Source organism: Gossypium hirsutum, chromosome D01 (genome assembly GCF_007990345.1).
Source record: "Gossypium hirsutum isolate 1008001.06 chromosome D01, Gossypium_hirsutum_v2.1, whole genome shotgun sequence".
NCBI lineage: Eukaryota > Viridiplantae > Streptophyta > Magnoliopsida > Malvales > Malvaceae > Gossypium > Gossypium hirsutum.
The window spans coordinates 15,787,693-15,801,543 of record NC_053437.1 but is presented as its reverse complement, the minus strand read 5'-3'; the positions used below and the strand labels follow the sequence as shown (position 1 = coordinate 15,801,543).

The 13,851-nt window shown below is 33.3% G+C and overlaps 1 protein-coding gene across 1 annotated transcript; it reads left to right on the top strand.

Annotated features, from left to right (window-relative positions):
* Positions 1 to 728: 728 nt before the first annotated feature.
* On the top strand, positions 729 to 6,924 carry LOC107920886 (uncharacterized). Its single transcript, XM_016850705.2, has 13 exons — positions 729 to 1,040; positions 1,179 to 1,244; positions 1,355 to 1,420; positions 1,556 to 1,631; positions 2,416 to 2,493; positions 3,268 to 3,365; positions 3,803 to 3,876; positions 4,362 to 4,449; positions 4,534 to 4,691; positions 5,514 to 5,556; positions 5,801 to 5,866; positions 6,093 to 6,170; positions 6,460 to 6,924. Exons 1-13 carry the CDS (start codon positions 744 to 746, stop codon positions 6,535 to 6,537), a joined length of 1,266 nt encoding a protein of 421 aa, XP_016706194.1. The 5' UTR covers positions 729 to 743; the 3' UTR covers positions 6,538 to 6,924.
* Positions 6,925 to 13,851: the final 6,927 nt, after the last annotated feature.

Below are 13,851 nucleotides of genomic sequence, written 5' to 3'. Positions count from 1 at the left end.
TAGCTCCGATACCAACTGTCACAGACTTAGAGTTTTCCCACGCGATCCGTGCGGCCTTAGGCAGTTTCTTTGCTTAAAAACACCTAAATCAGCCTAACTCGCAATGATAAAGGATTCATCAGCAAAAACGCTTAAGTCGGCCTAACTTGCAATGATAACCTCAAGGCACCCGCGAAGAACAGCAGAAGAACGAAGTAAGAACGAACGTTGAAAGATGAACGAAAGCCACAGAAAAGCAAGAACACTTAAGAGAAAATTTGAGTGAATACTCTCAAAATTCTTATTGATAACTTAATGAATTACAATGAGCAAAGAGGTCTCTATTTATAGTTGAGCCTCAAAGTACATCAAAGGCTACAATTAAAAGCTGTATACAATTAGAACTCTAAGACACAATTAGAAGCTGTGTACAATTAGAACTCTAAGATTACATAATCATATCTTCTTGGATTACTTCCCATTTTTACCAGGCTATTGGGATGGGCTTTTAATCTCTCCAGGCAACGGGCCAGTTTGTTTGGGCCAAATGACCTCCTTCAAATATGATGGATCGCACAAGTTTGTCATGGTTGCGTGCTCCCATGCACAACCCATGACACTAGAAGGGAAGAAATAGAAAAATAATGAACGAAAGAAAAAAAATTAAAGAAATAAGAAATAAAAAAAAGGAGAAATCTTGATCAATTTTTTAACCTTAGTATCCAAATTAACAAAATTTTTTTAAATGATAAAAAAAAAAAAGAATGCGTAAAGGCAATTTACCCAAAAATAAAAAGGGTAGAAAGGTTTTTCCTAAAACCTTAAACCCTTGGAAAAATATCAGTGTAAGCGATAGTGTACAGATTCCTTCATTTCCTCTCCGATCTCCACAAAATACTGGCCAAACCACCAATAGCTTTAACTGCTATATCTCGCCAGACCCAGACAGAGAAATGGGGTCAACCCTGGAAGCAAAGAGTTTGAGAAAGGCGGTGGTGCCACCAACACTCCTAGAGAACCCATCTCCTGGAAACCTCCAGTCCACTCGCCTTGCCCTCCATGTGTGTGTCTTTTTTTTTTCCCCCTTATATGCATGTGTGTGTGTGTGTATGTATGTATATATTCCTCGCATTTACATGAAATCATTCATACTTTTTATTTATTTATTTAATGTTGTTTTTTTCCCCAATTCTTCGTAGGTGAATGAGGATTCCTCCTCTTGCTGGGTTTACATTGCATCCGGATGCAACATCTACAGACTTCAAGTATAAATAGATTGAAACTTTTTATATGTGTTTGGGTGTTTTAATGAATTCTTACAACCCCCGCTTTTTATTTTTAATCTTTGCTTTTTTGTAATTATTAATTTAAATAGATTCCGCTGGAAGATTCTTGGCTTAGCACAGGGAAAGAAGGCCTCCTTATTCCGGAGACAAAAGAGGTGCTCATTCTATGACTTTTAACAGCACGCCATTCATAAATTCTCTCCTAAAGAAGAATATGGACTCCAAATTAACCTGCCCTTCTGTTATTCATTAATTATGTATTGATCTTGTTTTGAGCTGTGATTTTGAAGGTTATAGAATCTTTGTTACTTAAACGGTGCCCTCATCGTTCAGAAATCCAAAGTATTGTACTTACTGAAATAGAAAGTAAGTGGCATTGGCATTGATATTAGTGTATCTTTCCATTGATCATATCCTAACAGAATTCATTTCTATGGCTTATGTTATGCATAAAATTGCTAATGGTTGGTTGTAGTTCGAAGAAGATGGGATATTTCTTACTCTTACTTTTTATTGACATTATCTTATTCTTTATCTTATTTCTCTAAATGATAACATATGATAGCAAGTTCCGTTATATTCATGGATAGGGAGAGTAGATAGAGATATGGTAGACACTGTGTGTGGTTGATTAGAAGCATTTGATCTTTAATACATTTTCGTTCTCAGGATACTTCTCTTTTCTTGTATCTCATTAGTATATTGGGGTTCATTTTTACATTCAAACAAATTGTCAAAATCTTGTTCTAGTGAGGTATCTTTTGGTACTAGACATTTAGGTGCCTCTTGCAAATTAACACAAGGAAAGAAAGAACATTTATTCCCCTTTAAAATGCTTCAAGGTCTAACATTGGCTTTTAACTTGCATACTTTTGTTTGTAGTTATAATTAAACCTGCATGAGTTTTACTTCTGTCTAGCTGTACTTTTAGCTGTTTGTAGCATTGGAGTGGTTTAATTTGTTAATGCTACTGACTTTAGAATACCAAGTGGCATTGGCTCCTATATTGCTTGCTTCTTTTGTATATTCTCTTGTAGCTATTAACTACTTCTCACGGTAAATCATCTTTCTCTTGTAAGGGACAAAATCCTATTAAGGTTTTTGGATTGGATTGACTTTAGAATACTTGTTCAAAATGTTACGTCTACAGGCACTGGTTACTTAGTATTGGCAAGTGTGGATGCTTATGGTCATCTTATTGTCTCTAAACTGGATGCCAGTGGTAAAGGTACATACTCATATCACTGTTGTTTGATTGTAGGTTTAATGAAAACGTTTCTGGTGTATTCTTCATATTTGAAACACTAGTAATCTGTGGTGCTTCTCTTTTTGAGAAGCAATTATGAGCTTTTATGTTCTTGTTTAAGTCTTTGGCTCTTTTGCATGTGGAATTTTCTGTTTCGTAGGCATGTCTATCTCAGAAGAGACAAAAAGAGTTCCATACTTTCTCCTAAGGCTTTCTTAAGTGTTTTTCATGACTTCCATACAATGATAGTTATCTTTTCTTTGATTGGATGCAAGTTCTGGTTCATCATCAAATAAGGCCAACCCCGGTAGAAACTTTTTTGCTTTCTACTATGCTGCCATGCTGTAGATGATCTGCGGTCTTGGTTTTTTTTCAAAACTTGCTAATTTTAGTTAATTCCATTATCTATTCATCTTTGTATATTACTTTTCTGCCACCCTCTTTTATTTGTTGATATGTTAGATTCATATGCTGTGTGGTTTTAGACAGCGAGCTGGAAATCTGGGGGGAAAAGCGTGTCTAGAACATTTAAAAATTAATCTGTTTGATATAAAATATCCAAATTTCTTTGTGTTAACCCCTTAGAATAATGAGGAAACGGGGGTAAACAAACAATTAATAGTGCCTCTATCTCTGCAGCAACAACTAAATGCAACTTATTTTCTTTGCTGGTGGACTTTGCATCATGTTGTTTGCCAACTTTGCATTTTTAAGTAATTAAGGTGTCTTATCAATGTCTACTGTTGAAATTTTCAGATGTTGACAAGATTACTTATTCAGTGTTACCTCGGGATTTTGGTGTTGGAGAAGGTAGTTGGTCTGGGGTTTGCTTCAGTCCAATTCAATGGTCCATGGTATGTGATCTTCCATTGTATAACTTAAACTAATAAAATTCTATAGGATATTACACTTTATGGTTTGTTAGAGTTTTTGGTCTCTTCTATAGGGTGTGGTTTTTCTATATCATTTTTATTCATGTCTTAAGTGCATAGGATCTAAAGGACAGTTGATTTTGCTAAATATTTCTTATACCTAGTCAAAGCCACTATGGTTTTGAATTCTGCATTTGCAGCAATGATAAGTAGAAGTGAGATTACATTAAGGAAACTCAGCTTTAAATATATGCTATGTTCTAACATGTCGGACATGTTACTTCAACTTCTAAACATCTTCTGGGTCAATACTTAATGCACTTAACTATTTCTACCATAAATTTTTTTTTTTGATAAATTGAATTTTATCCTTTCCAACATAAATTAGGGCTTCACTTTGCACTAATTTCTTAATCCAGGCAGCTGTGGCACGAAGCTTCTGCAAAAGTGTTGATGTTTATGACCAGGATATCCATCTTCGGACTTTGCGTACGTGAGTGCTATCAATCTATCTTCTTACATGTGTACCAGGTCATACTTATGTCCTTGGTGAGAGACTCGAGAATTTTGCATTAAAACTCTCACTAGAGTACTGTCCAAATAATAGTTCTCTGCTTTATGACAACATGGTTATTTGATTCTCAATTATGGACCTGGCTGCATATAATTTGAGTGCAGTCAACATGTCAAATAGAAAAGGTTTTGTGTGGGCATGTAAATTTCCTACTCTCATACTTCTTACAGCTACTTGTGAATCATTATTTGCTAAAACCTCATATCTACTTTCTTGAGCTATCACGGAGAACCAACATACAACATCTGCTTCTGCAGCCTACCTGATCGTCCCTTTGACAACATTGCAGTTTATAGAATGTAGAAGATTCAAGTTCCTAAGAACACTATAAAATATATTTAATGTTATTGACATCCGGAATTTTTTATATGGACATTTTATATTGATTTATTGACACCTTTCAGACTTTGGTATCCATCTTCGCTAAGCTTCATGCGGAATTTAGGTCATGGGAATGAGAGTTCTATATTAGCCGTAACTGAAGGCTGCCAGGTATATAATAATGCATTATATTTTATGTTTCTCAATGTGTTAAATAATCTTATGGTTCTGCTTCTTTTTCTGGTATTAACGTAGTTGTCTGTATGGGACTTGAGAATAAAAGAAAATGGTGGTTGTCTAAATCGTATTTGTGGTTCTGCTGGAGATATCTTTTATGCTGTCTGCAGTTCTTCAACTGGTAATATTGCAGTGGGTGGTGCTGATCGAACTGTGACTATCTATGATCCCCGCAGGTTGGTTGCCATTATATATGTCAGTTTTAAAAAGTAAATGTGCAATAACTCACTCTAATTAGTTTTCCCTCAATTCATACGGATGATTGGTTTATTATTATCTTCTGGATGATTATATTAACTTTTCCTTAGGGTGCCTCTAGTAGACAGGATTATGCGAGAATAATCAATCAATTTTATAAAATAATGTTTTTATACACATTTATAGAGGAGGATTGAATTTGGGCGATCTATGGCATTAGATTAGACCCCTGAGAAGGGAGTTGGATTAAGTCTGGCCAGGGTGACTTGACTTGTGTTGAGAGAGCCAACTTGTGAAGGTCACATGAATAGATACACAGACAATTTTCTGTGATTCTGATTGTATCTATTATGGGTTTATTTTTACCATTTCCTACATATTTGCATTTTCTTTTTTCAGATTTGAATTCCATAAATTGGTAATGAAGTCATAAACAAACCCATTAAAGTGTGAGCTACATGTTAGAATTTGTCTTCTAATAAAGGAGTAGAGATGAAATGATTTTTGATATATAATAGACTATTAAGGTTGGTCAAAAATAAAATCCATTTCTCCCATTTCCAATTTTGCCTATATGACGAACTCATATGACAATTACTTTATCCTACTGCTAATCATGTTTATGAAATCACAGAGGAGGATATAGTCAAAATATTTAATCCAATTTACAGTCCTCCTAATGGACTTCCATGACGGGCTGATTGGCTTGTGTATGGCAGTTTAATAAAAATTTTGTGGAATGTTTCTTCACCTTAGACACAATGAGATTATGCTGCACTAATATTACTTCTTCTATGTAGATGGTCAGCAATTTCAAGATGGGTGCACTGTTCAAAATATGAGGTTAGTTGTTTGACTAAATTTCCTCCTGGTTTGTCATTAATGTTTATCAAACCTAGAGATGGAAATATGGTAACAAAAGACATTTTTATGTGCTCATCTTGACATCAAGCATATGGAAGTGAACACTTACTAGAGAAGTTCCAATGCCTTTTTTCTTGCTAGAGAGGTTCCATGTGATTTCATCATCTTGGGATTTAACATTATAGCCATGTATGGGTGTTTTTTTTGTTTGTTGATACTGCAGATTACTGGACTTGCTTTCTCGTCTCTTGACCCTGATTACATCTTTGTTCAAGGGGTTGATTATGAGGTGACTGCTTTTCAACTTGCAATTTTATTTCCATGTGTAGTTGGATTCTAGCTTAGAAGAATGATTCTTATCTGTCTGACCTTCAGTTTCATGAGTCCCTTTACATATATGTAATATGTAGCTGTGTAAGTTTCTATAGCTAGCATAGTAGTTATCCGATCATGTTGAGTAGTTTACTTTGAGATTCCATCCAGTATGACTTTTGGATAATAAGGAAGCTTTGCAGGTTTTCTGTGGGCAGTGGCAAGAAAGCAGTAAGGTATTTTCATTTAGGGGAGACTCAAATTGGCTGGGATTCAGTAAGGTATTGAGTTCGTAGTAAATTCTGGTTGAAATATCTGTTCTTTCTTCTAAGATGTGGTAACCTTGTTGGTATTAGTAGTTACTATAATTTGTTTAGTTCTTTTGGTGATGTCTGTTTCATCCTTTTCAAGCCACCAAGATATCTTTCTTTAGAAATGTTAAACATGGATGTAATATCAGAAAAAGATTAAATATATTTTGTCCTAGGTCTGCTTTCATTTAAAGCGTTGATGCTTGCATTCAGTGAACAGAAGTTATTTAACTGGTCTTTTTGTCGATTTCTGCTGCAGTGCTCTAACAGGGATATACTTGGTGGATGGTGTGATTCGGGTAGCATTTTTGTAGTTGATGTTATAGCTAAAGGATAGTGAAAAGGCCACCTTGAAGTAAGTGTTGTTAATGGATTTTCCTAGTGGCTGTTCGTTGGCCTTCTAATCCAGGAATTCACATTTAACTCCAAAACATGTTTAATCTAAGGCTTTCACTTATCATATGTGCATGCAATCATTTCAAGCAGCCTCATTACCCCCAAGTCAAGCCCTGCTATTGAACACTCATAATTCCTTACAAAAATTGTAGTATTTGATTATCCTGTGCTGCCCCCCCCCCAACCTCCTGAAAGTAGAATTATTGAGGTTTGAAGTTGGCTGTGCATGAGTTTGTGCATGTCAGCCACTAGTTCATTGCATGGGATATTACATGCAACTTATGCACATATTATTAGTTTTACCATAATACATAAGGTCGAGCTGGTATTTCACTGGTTTCATTTTTTTTTTATTGAACTTGTGCACAAATTATTGATAATATAGTATCCATTCACCTAGAGGTGAAGCCTTCAGCTGATAATTTGGTTTATCAAGTTTGGTTAATATCCGTTTCTTCTGAATATTTAATGTTTTAAGTCAATATTAAGAGATGAACTTTGATGGTGGTTTATTATTATAATTATGAAACAGTCAAAATCTGGAGCCCTGAACAGAAATAGATGCATTTTTGGTTTTCTCCCGAGACATTTCATTTCATTTTATAAAGCTTTTGTCATCATCCCTTGAGTTATTCCATGTACATTGATCTTGAGAAACAAATTAATGGAGTATTATTATTATTATTATTATTATTATTATAAAAAGGGTGAAAATTTGCAACACTTTTGCAGTTGGAATGGTGGTTGTAAGATTACAAAATTTCATTCACACTCTCTTTACTTGTGAATGAAAACTTTTAATGGTTTCAACTTTCAAGTGAAATGCCCAGACCTGACCAGACCAGAACATACCATCAAAACTGAGAATTTGTGGCAGGCTGAGGCCCCCTCGTCCTCACTTTTTTCTTTTGGGTTAAGAAAGTTTAAAGGAGCGGTATTCCCTCATAAAATTTTCACTCTTTTTTAAATCTAAATATATTTTGCATCTCTATGTAATTTTTGGTATTTTGTTTATATTTTTTTGGTTTGGTAATCTTTTATAATTTTTGGTACTTTCTCATTTTTTTTGGTATTCTCTCATAAATTTTGGTTTGGTGCTCCCTCGTAACTTTTGTTATGCCATTTGATTTTTTTTATGCTTTCAAAATTAATTTTTGGTATATAAAATATTATTTTTGCATACTAATAAATTTGGTTAGGATTTTGTTGGGACAAACCAATGGTATATTGGTAGAAAAGATTATTTTTTTATACTAATAAATTTATTAATCTACAAGGATAAGTTAACAGATATTGAAAATTTAATAAATAAAGTAAAATTTTTAAGGCAAACCGATATTTGTTATTCCCTCGAAATTGAAGAAAAAATCTAATACAATAAGTGTTCTGTTTTTGTTATTTTAGGATTTATTATATCAGATTTTTAAGGAAAATTTGAAGTGATAACAATAGTTGATTACATACAAAATAACAATTAATTTTCAATAATGGTAGACTTGCCATTACATTTAAATAAATTACGTAGTATGCAGCAATAATATTTTCTGAATATCAAATATTAGTTTCTCCTCTTAACAAACTATATTGTAAAGCATACCAAAAAATCATAGGACATTTAAAAAAATAGAGTGAGTACCAAAACCAAAATTTATTAGGGAGTAAAAAGAATTATAAGGGTATGCTAAAAAAAAATAGGGAGTACCAAAAATTATGGGAGAGTATATGGTGTATAAAAAATTATAAGGAAATACAAAAAAAAAACATGAGTAAAAATTATGCTATTGGTTGGGCGACATTCCATCTGAGTGTTTGTTGATCTTGATAGCAATTCTCCTTTTTTTTTTTTCTTTTTTTCATAAAAAAACTCAAATACCTTTTTAAAATTACTCCAAAAACTAAATTTGTTAAAATAGATATTATTTTTCAAATTTTATTTTCACATTTGAAGTTATTCTTTCTTTATAAATAATATACATTTAAATTTTTCTTTAAATTTCCCTGTTAGTCTTTCATTTTTTTTGTTTGTTTTATTTTCAAATTTCTACTTCTAAACTAAGCCGTGCGATACGAAGGGAGAAGGAGAGAATGGTCCGAGAATTTGTGAGATTTTACAGATACAATTGAAGAAATTTGAAGAACATTCATTGATAACCCAACAATCCTTTGGTTCAAAATGAGAATCAGAAAAAAGACAGAGTCTCACTTAACCCCAAAACCAAGAGGGAAAAAAACCCAAATCTGCAACAGTTTTTGATTGTTTATAAGAAACTGGATCCAGTGTTCCCAAACGATCAGCTCCTAACCCCCTCGATCAACCCTTCAATCCTTCAAAATCCCAAGACCCTTAAACCCCCATGGCTGCAGAAAATGGTTCGGCAAAAAGATGGTGAGATGACTCAATTAAGCTATAACAGGAGACGTGCTGAGATGGCTCAGATTGAGCTTCAAAGAACCAGTAGAAAAGTGGCCTTCCATGCTCTTCATTCACATTAACATACCTCAAAAACTGCGAAATCGAAGGCGTCGCCGGCTGGTTTGGCAGCTTGATTACTCTATCGGATTTCAGAGCTGGAAATGCATTAATGCAAGGAATTAAGAAACCAAAGAAGAAAAACGTGAATGAGTTGGAAGTGGACTGGAGACTCTTTTAGGTGGAGCTTGAGCGCCCATCTGTGTTTCAAAGTTGAGCAACTACAAGTTTAAGAAATATTTAATGCATTTCACCATGTTTTTGTGTAGAATCTAAGGAAATGATGGGCTGTTTTCGAGGCTGCACTAGGCTTAAAAAGGTCAAACCAAGAAATTAAATGGCTATGGCTAGGGTTTAAGCATGAAAAAGTTGGAGAAAAATGAAGATACCGAGAAAAAAAGGAAAAATAAAGAAAATTATCTTTGAAAAATAAAAGAAAAGGAAATTGTTTATTTAATATTTTTAAGCTAAAAAAAGAAGAAGGGAAAATTCAACACAAACTTATCCCTTTTACACCAGTTTATAACCAAGAAAAATATATTTAATGAATTTCGGTTTCAATTTTCCATTATCAATATGAGCATATGCAAGACACCCAAAGATCTTTAAATCAGAATAATCAGTAGGATTACTAGACCGTACCTCTTGTGGAGCCTTTTTCTCAATGGTAATGGATAAAGATCGTTTGATCAAAAAATATACAGTAGAGGCTAATTCGACCCAAAACAACTTCTGTAAGTTAGCATTCGACAACATACATCGAACTTTCTCCATAATTGTTCTGTTAATTCGTTCTGCAACGCTATTTTATTGTAGAGTATAACGAACTGTCAAGTGTCTCATGATCCCTTCTGACTTGCATAGTTCATTAAACTCATCAGAACAGGACTCTAAGCCATTGTCTGTGCAGAGGTGTTTTATTTGATTTCTCGTCTGTTTTTCATTCATAGTTTTCCAATACTTAAATGCGGAAAACACATCGCTTTTCTATTTCAGGAAGAACGCCCAAATTTTTCTGGAAAAATCATCAATAAAAGTTAGTAAATAATTAGCTCCACCTCTCGAAAGCACTTTGGATGTCCCCCACAGATCAGAAAGAATATGCTCCAACGTTCTCTTCGTGTTATGGATTCCTTTGGTGAGTCGAACTTTCTTTTGCTTCCCAAAAACATAGTGCTCACAGAACTTTAGTTTGCAAATTCCTTACCCATCAAGAAGTCTTCTTTTGTTCAATTCTGCCATGTCATTCTCACTCATATGCCCTAGGCACATATGCCAAAGTTTAATAATATCATCATCTGATATGAAAGAGGAAGCGATAGCTGCATCACCAGTAGCAATAAATACCTACAAAATATATAACTTGGTAGTCTTTCTCTGCCATTTCATCACAACGAGGGAACCTTTGGAAATCTTCAAAACCCCACTTTCAGTTGTGTATTTGTAACCTTTTGAATCAAGAGTACTCAACGAAATTAAATTTCTCATCAATCCTGGAACATGTTGCACGTCACTAAGTGTTCTGACAACTCCATCAAACATCTTAACTTTAATCGTTCCAACACCTGCAATTTTACACGAAACATTCTTTCCTATCAAAACAACACCTTCAGACACTGTTTCGTAAGTTGTAAACCAATCCCAATTGAGACTCATGTGAAAGGTGCAGGCCGAATTAAGGATCCACTCCTTGATCACTTTAGAATTGTTGATAGAAGCGACTAGAAGTTCACCATCGCTGTAGTCTTCTACAACATCAACTTCACTGGATTTTTCTGGTTGTTTTCTCTTTTGATTCGTAGCCTCCCTTTTGATCTTATTCTGCAACTTATAACACTCATATTTAATGTACCATTTTTTCTTGTAGAAGTTACAAGTTTTACCTTTGTTTGAAGACTTTGATCTACCTTTAGATTTATCGCGAGGATTTCGTTCCTGTGTCATTCCACAATCATCATCAGCATTCTGATCTTGTCTCCCATGAACAATGAGACCCTTTCCCTGAGAGTCGGGTTTAACCACAATATGCTTCATCTTATCATACAAGGTCAAAGAATCATAAACCTCATCAACTGTGAGAGACTCGCGGCTATATAAAATTGTGTCTCTAAAGGTTAAATAAGACGGGAGCAACGAACAAAATAGAATCAACCCTAAATCTTTCTTATCATACTGAACCTTCATAGCATCCAAGTTTGAGAGAATTTTTTTAAACACTGTTAAGTGTTCGTGCACAGACACACCTTCCTCCAAACAATGAGCATAAAGATGATGTTTCATTTGCAGCTTGCTAGTGAGAGTTTTTGACATACATATTTGTTCCAGCCTCTTCCATAATGTAACGACGATCTTCTCCTTTATCACTTCTTGTAAAATTTCGTTACACAAATGTAGATGTAATTGTGTTAATGCCTTTCGATCCTTACGCTTCTTCTTTTCATCTGTTAATGTCGAAGGCATCTTATCTATCCCTAGTAGGGCATCCTCTAGATCCATCTATGCAAGAACTGCATGCATCTTAATCTGCCACAATGCGAATCTGATGTTACAATCCAACAGCGAAATTTCATACCTCAAAGTCGCCATTACTGTGATTGAGATGAACAACTTGGAAGCTCGGATACCAATTTATGAAAAATAAAACGTCGATAATGACAATGTATTGCAAAGAAAAGAGAAAAAAAATAAAGAACACAGATTTTTACGTGGAAACTCTTTTGGGAAAAAACCCACGGGCAGAGAAAAATAAAATTATAGGCTTGTAAAACCATATTCTAATAGAGTGTAGTAAGATTGAAACACATTATTCTAATCAATATCAAATAGATGGAGTTTAATAAGATTTAAAAAACCTTATTCTAAAATAAAATAAAAGAAGTGTAGTTCTATATGGATTTTACTTTTATTTTATTTTACTATTATATTTTATTTAAATAAGGATTCGGGTCACTCAATTCTAACATGCACAAATCCTTGTCTGCCCATTACAATTTTACTGGTTCTTTTCTTATTTTTTCTCCTTCAGTTCTTTTTGTTTTTTTTTTTACTTTTCTCATGTTGGCTGCCTTGGTTTTATATTCAATAATAATATATGGCTGGTTTGTTGTTTTGCTTTTAGGTATAAGGTTGGGAAATCTATACTGTGTTCCAATATCAGCCTCTGTTGGGCACAAGATCACTGCTAGATAGTGATGAAGTCCAATCGCATTGCAACTTCAAATTCTTGAGAATATATATAAGCAAGGAACTGGAACACCAAGCAAGCAAAAAAAATAAAGAGATAGCATCTGAACTAGCACAACATGGTCAAATCTTTGAAACGAATGTATATAACTAGTTTTAGAATAGGCGTGCTTGATCAAAAAGAAAGCTTCAAGCCTCTACAAGTTCAGTCAATGCAAAAGCAGAAACAAATGTGAGCACAAAAGAGAAAATGACCAAACCAGTAGGTTCGGACTTCAATGACAACATTTCACAAGAAGTTGAAAGCTTCTAACATATATACTAAAGTGAAACTTTTGGTATTCAATGTTTCTTTTCATTTTTTATTTACAAAAACATTTTTTTTGTAGGGATTGAACAGTTGTTTGGTAGGCTATGATTCTTACAATAATCTAGCTGAACAATTTGGGTTACTAGGATGATGTCTCTGTAAGAATTGATTTAGCAAGGATGGGATTAATAAATTTTTTTACAATTGAAAATTGAATTGAGCTATTTAAAAAAAAAGAGTAAATATTTAATTAATAGGTGGAAATTTAGGTTTCATAACATCAACTTCTTAATTTGTTTTAGTATTAGTTAAGGGTAAACTATTAAAATAGTCACTTTTGTTTGCCTCAGGTTACATTTTAGTCACTTACGTTATCATGTTGTAACATTTTAGTCACTAAGCCATTAATTTCCGTTAACAGTGTAACAGTAAGCTGATGTGGCACATTAAATCATCATTTCAAACGAAAATTTTAGGTTAAATTATAAAATTGGTCCCTATATTTTTACATTTTAAGCAATTTAATTCTTTTCTTTTATGTTCTTTTAATTTTTTTTCTTTTATTTTCCATTCTTTTCCACTTCTCCCTCTGTTTTCCTCCCTTCTCCATTTCTTTTAATGTAGTTTTTTTTTTATATTTTCCATTTGTTAAAATTAGTTCCTATACTTTTTTTTCTTGAACAATTTAATTTTTTTATTTTTATTTCTTTATTTGTTAAAGCAAATTATCTTTGATTACATACTCCGTGTGTAAACCCAAAGATTGTTTTTGATCATTGCAAGATGAATAAAATCGATCTTATTGCATCAATCAATTCCTATTCTTCTTCAATATATAATAGAACACCAAGCTAAATTCTACCAAAGACATTAATTTGTTTACCAAATTGGTGCCAAAAACTAAAAATCAAGTTAACTCTAATGGGATCAGAAGGGTTAACCAATATTATAAAAAACTTGATTGAAATATCAGGTCCAAGCAATTCTATAAAATCACCATAATAATCCATTTTTGGATCCTTTGTATAGCATCAACAATAAGTGTAAAATATCAAAAACCCAATTCACAATTGTTTACAATAAGCAAAAAAAGATTAAAAAAATCTTTATTTTGGATTTTCATTGAAGAGCAATACAAAATTGTTACCCTCAGTTGAAAATATATTAAAAACTAATCAAAAGGAAGATTAAACAGAACATACAAGAAATACCCAATATCAAAATAAAAGTATAGAGACTAGTTTTAACAAACGGAAAATATAGAAAAACTATGTTAAAAGAAACAGAGAAGG

What these genes read in the sequence shown, in the direction of transcription:
- LOC107920886 (XM_016850705.2), top strand. Translation starts at nt 744, where the DNA reads ATGCGTAAAGGCAATTTACCCAAAAATAAAAAGGGTAGAAAGGTTTTT. An exon ending in GCAACATCTACAGACTTCAA is followed by an intron (nt 1,245 to 1,354) that starts GTATAAATAGAT and finishes TAATTTAAATAG; the next exon opens with ATTCCGCTGGAAGATTCTTG. An exon ending in TTATTCCGGAGACAAAAGAG is followed by an intron (nt 1,421 to 1,555) that starts GTGCTCATTCTA and finishes GTGATTTTGAAG; the next exon opens with GTTATAGAATCTTTGTTACT.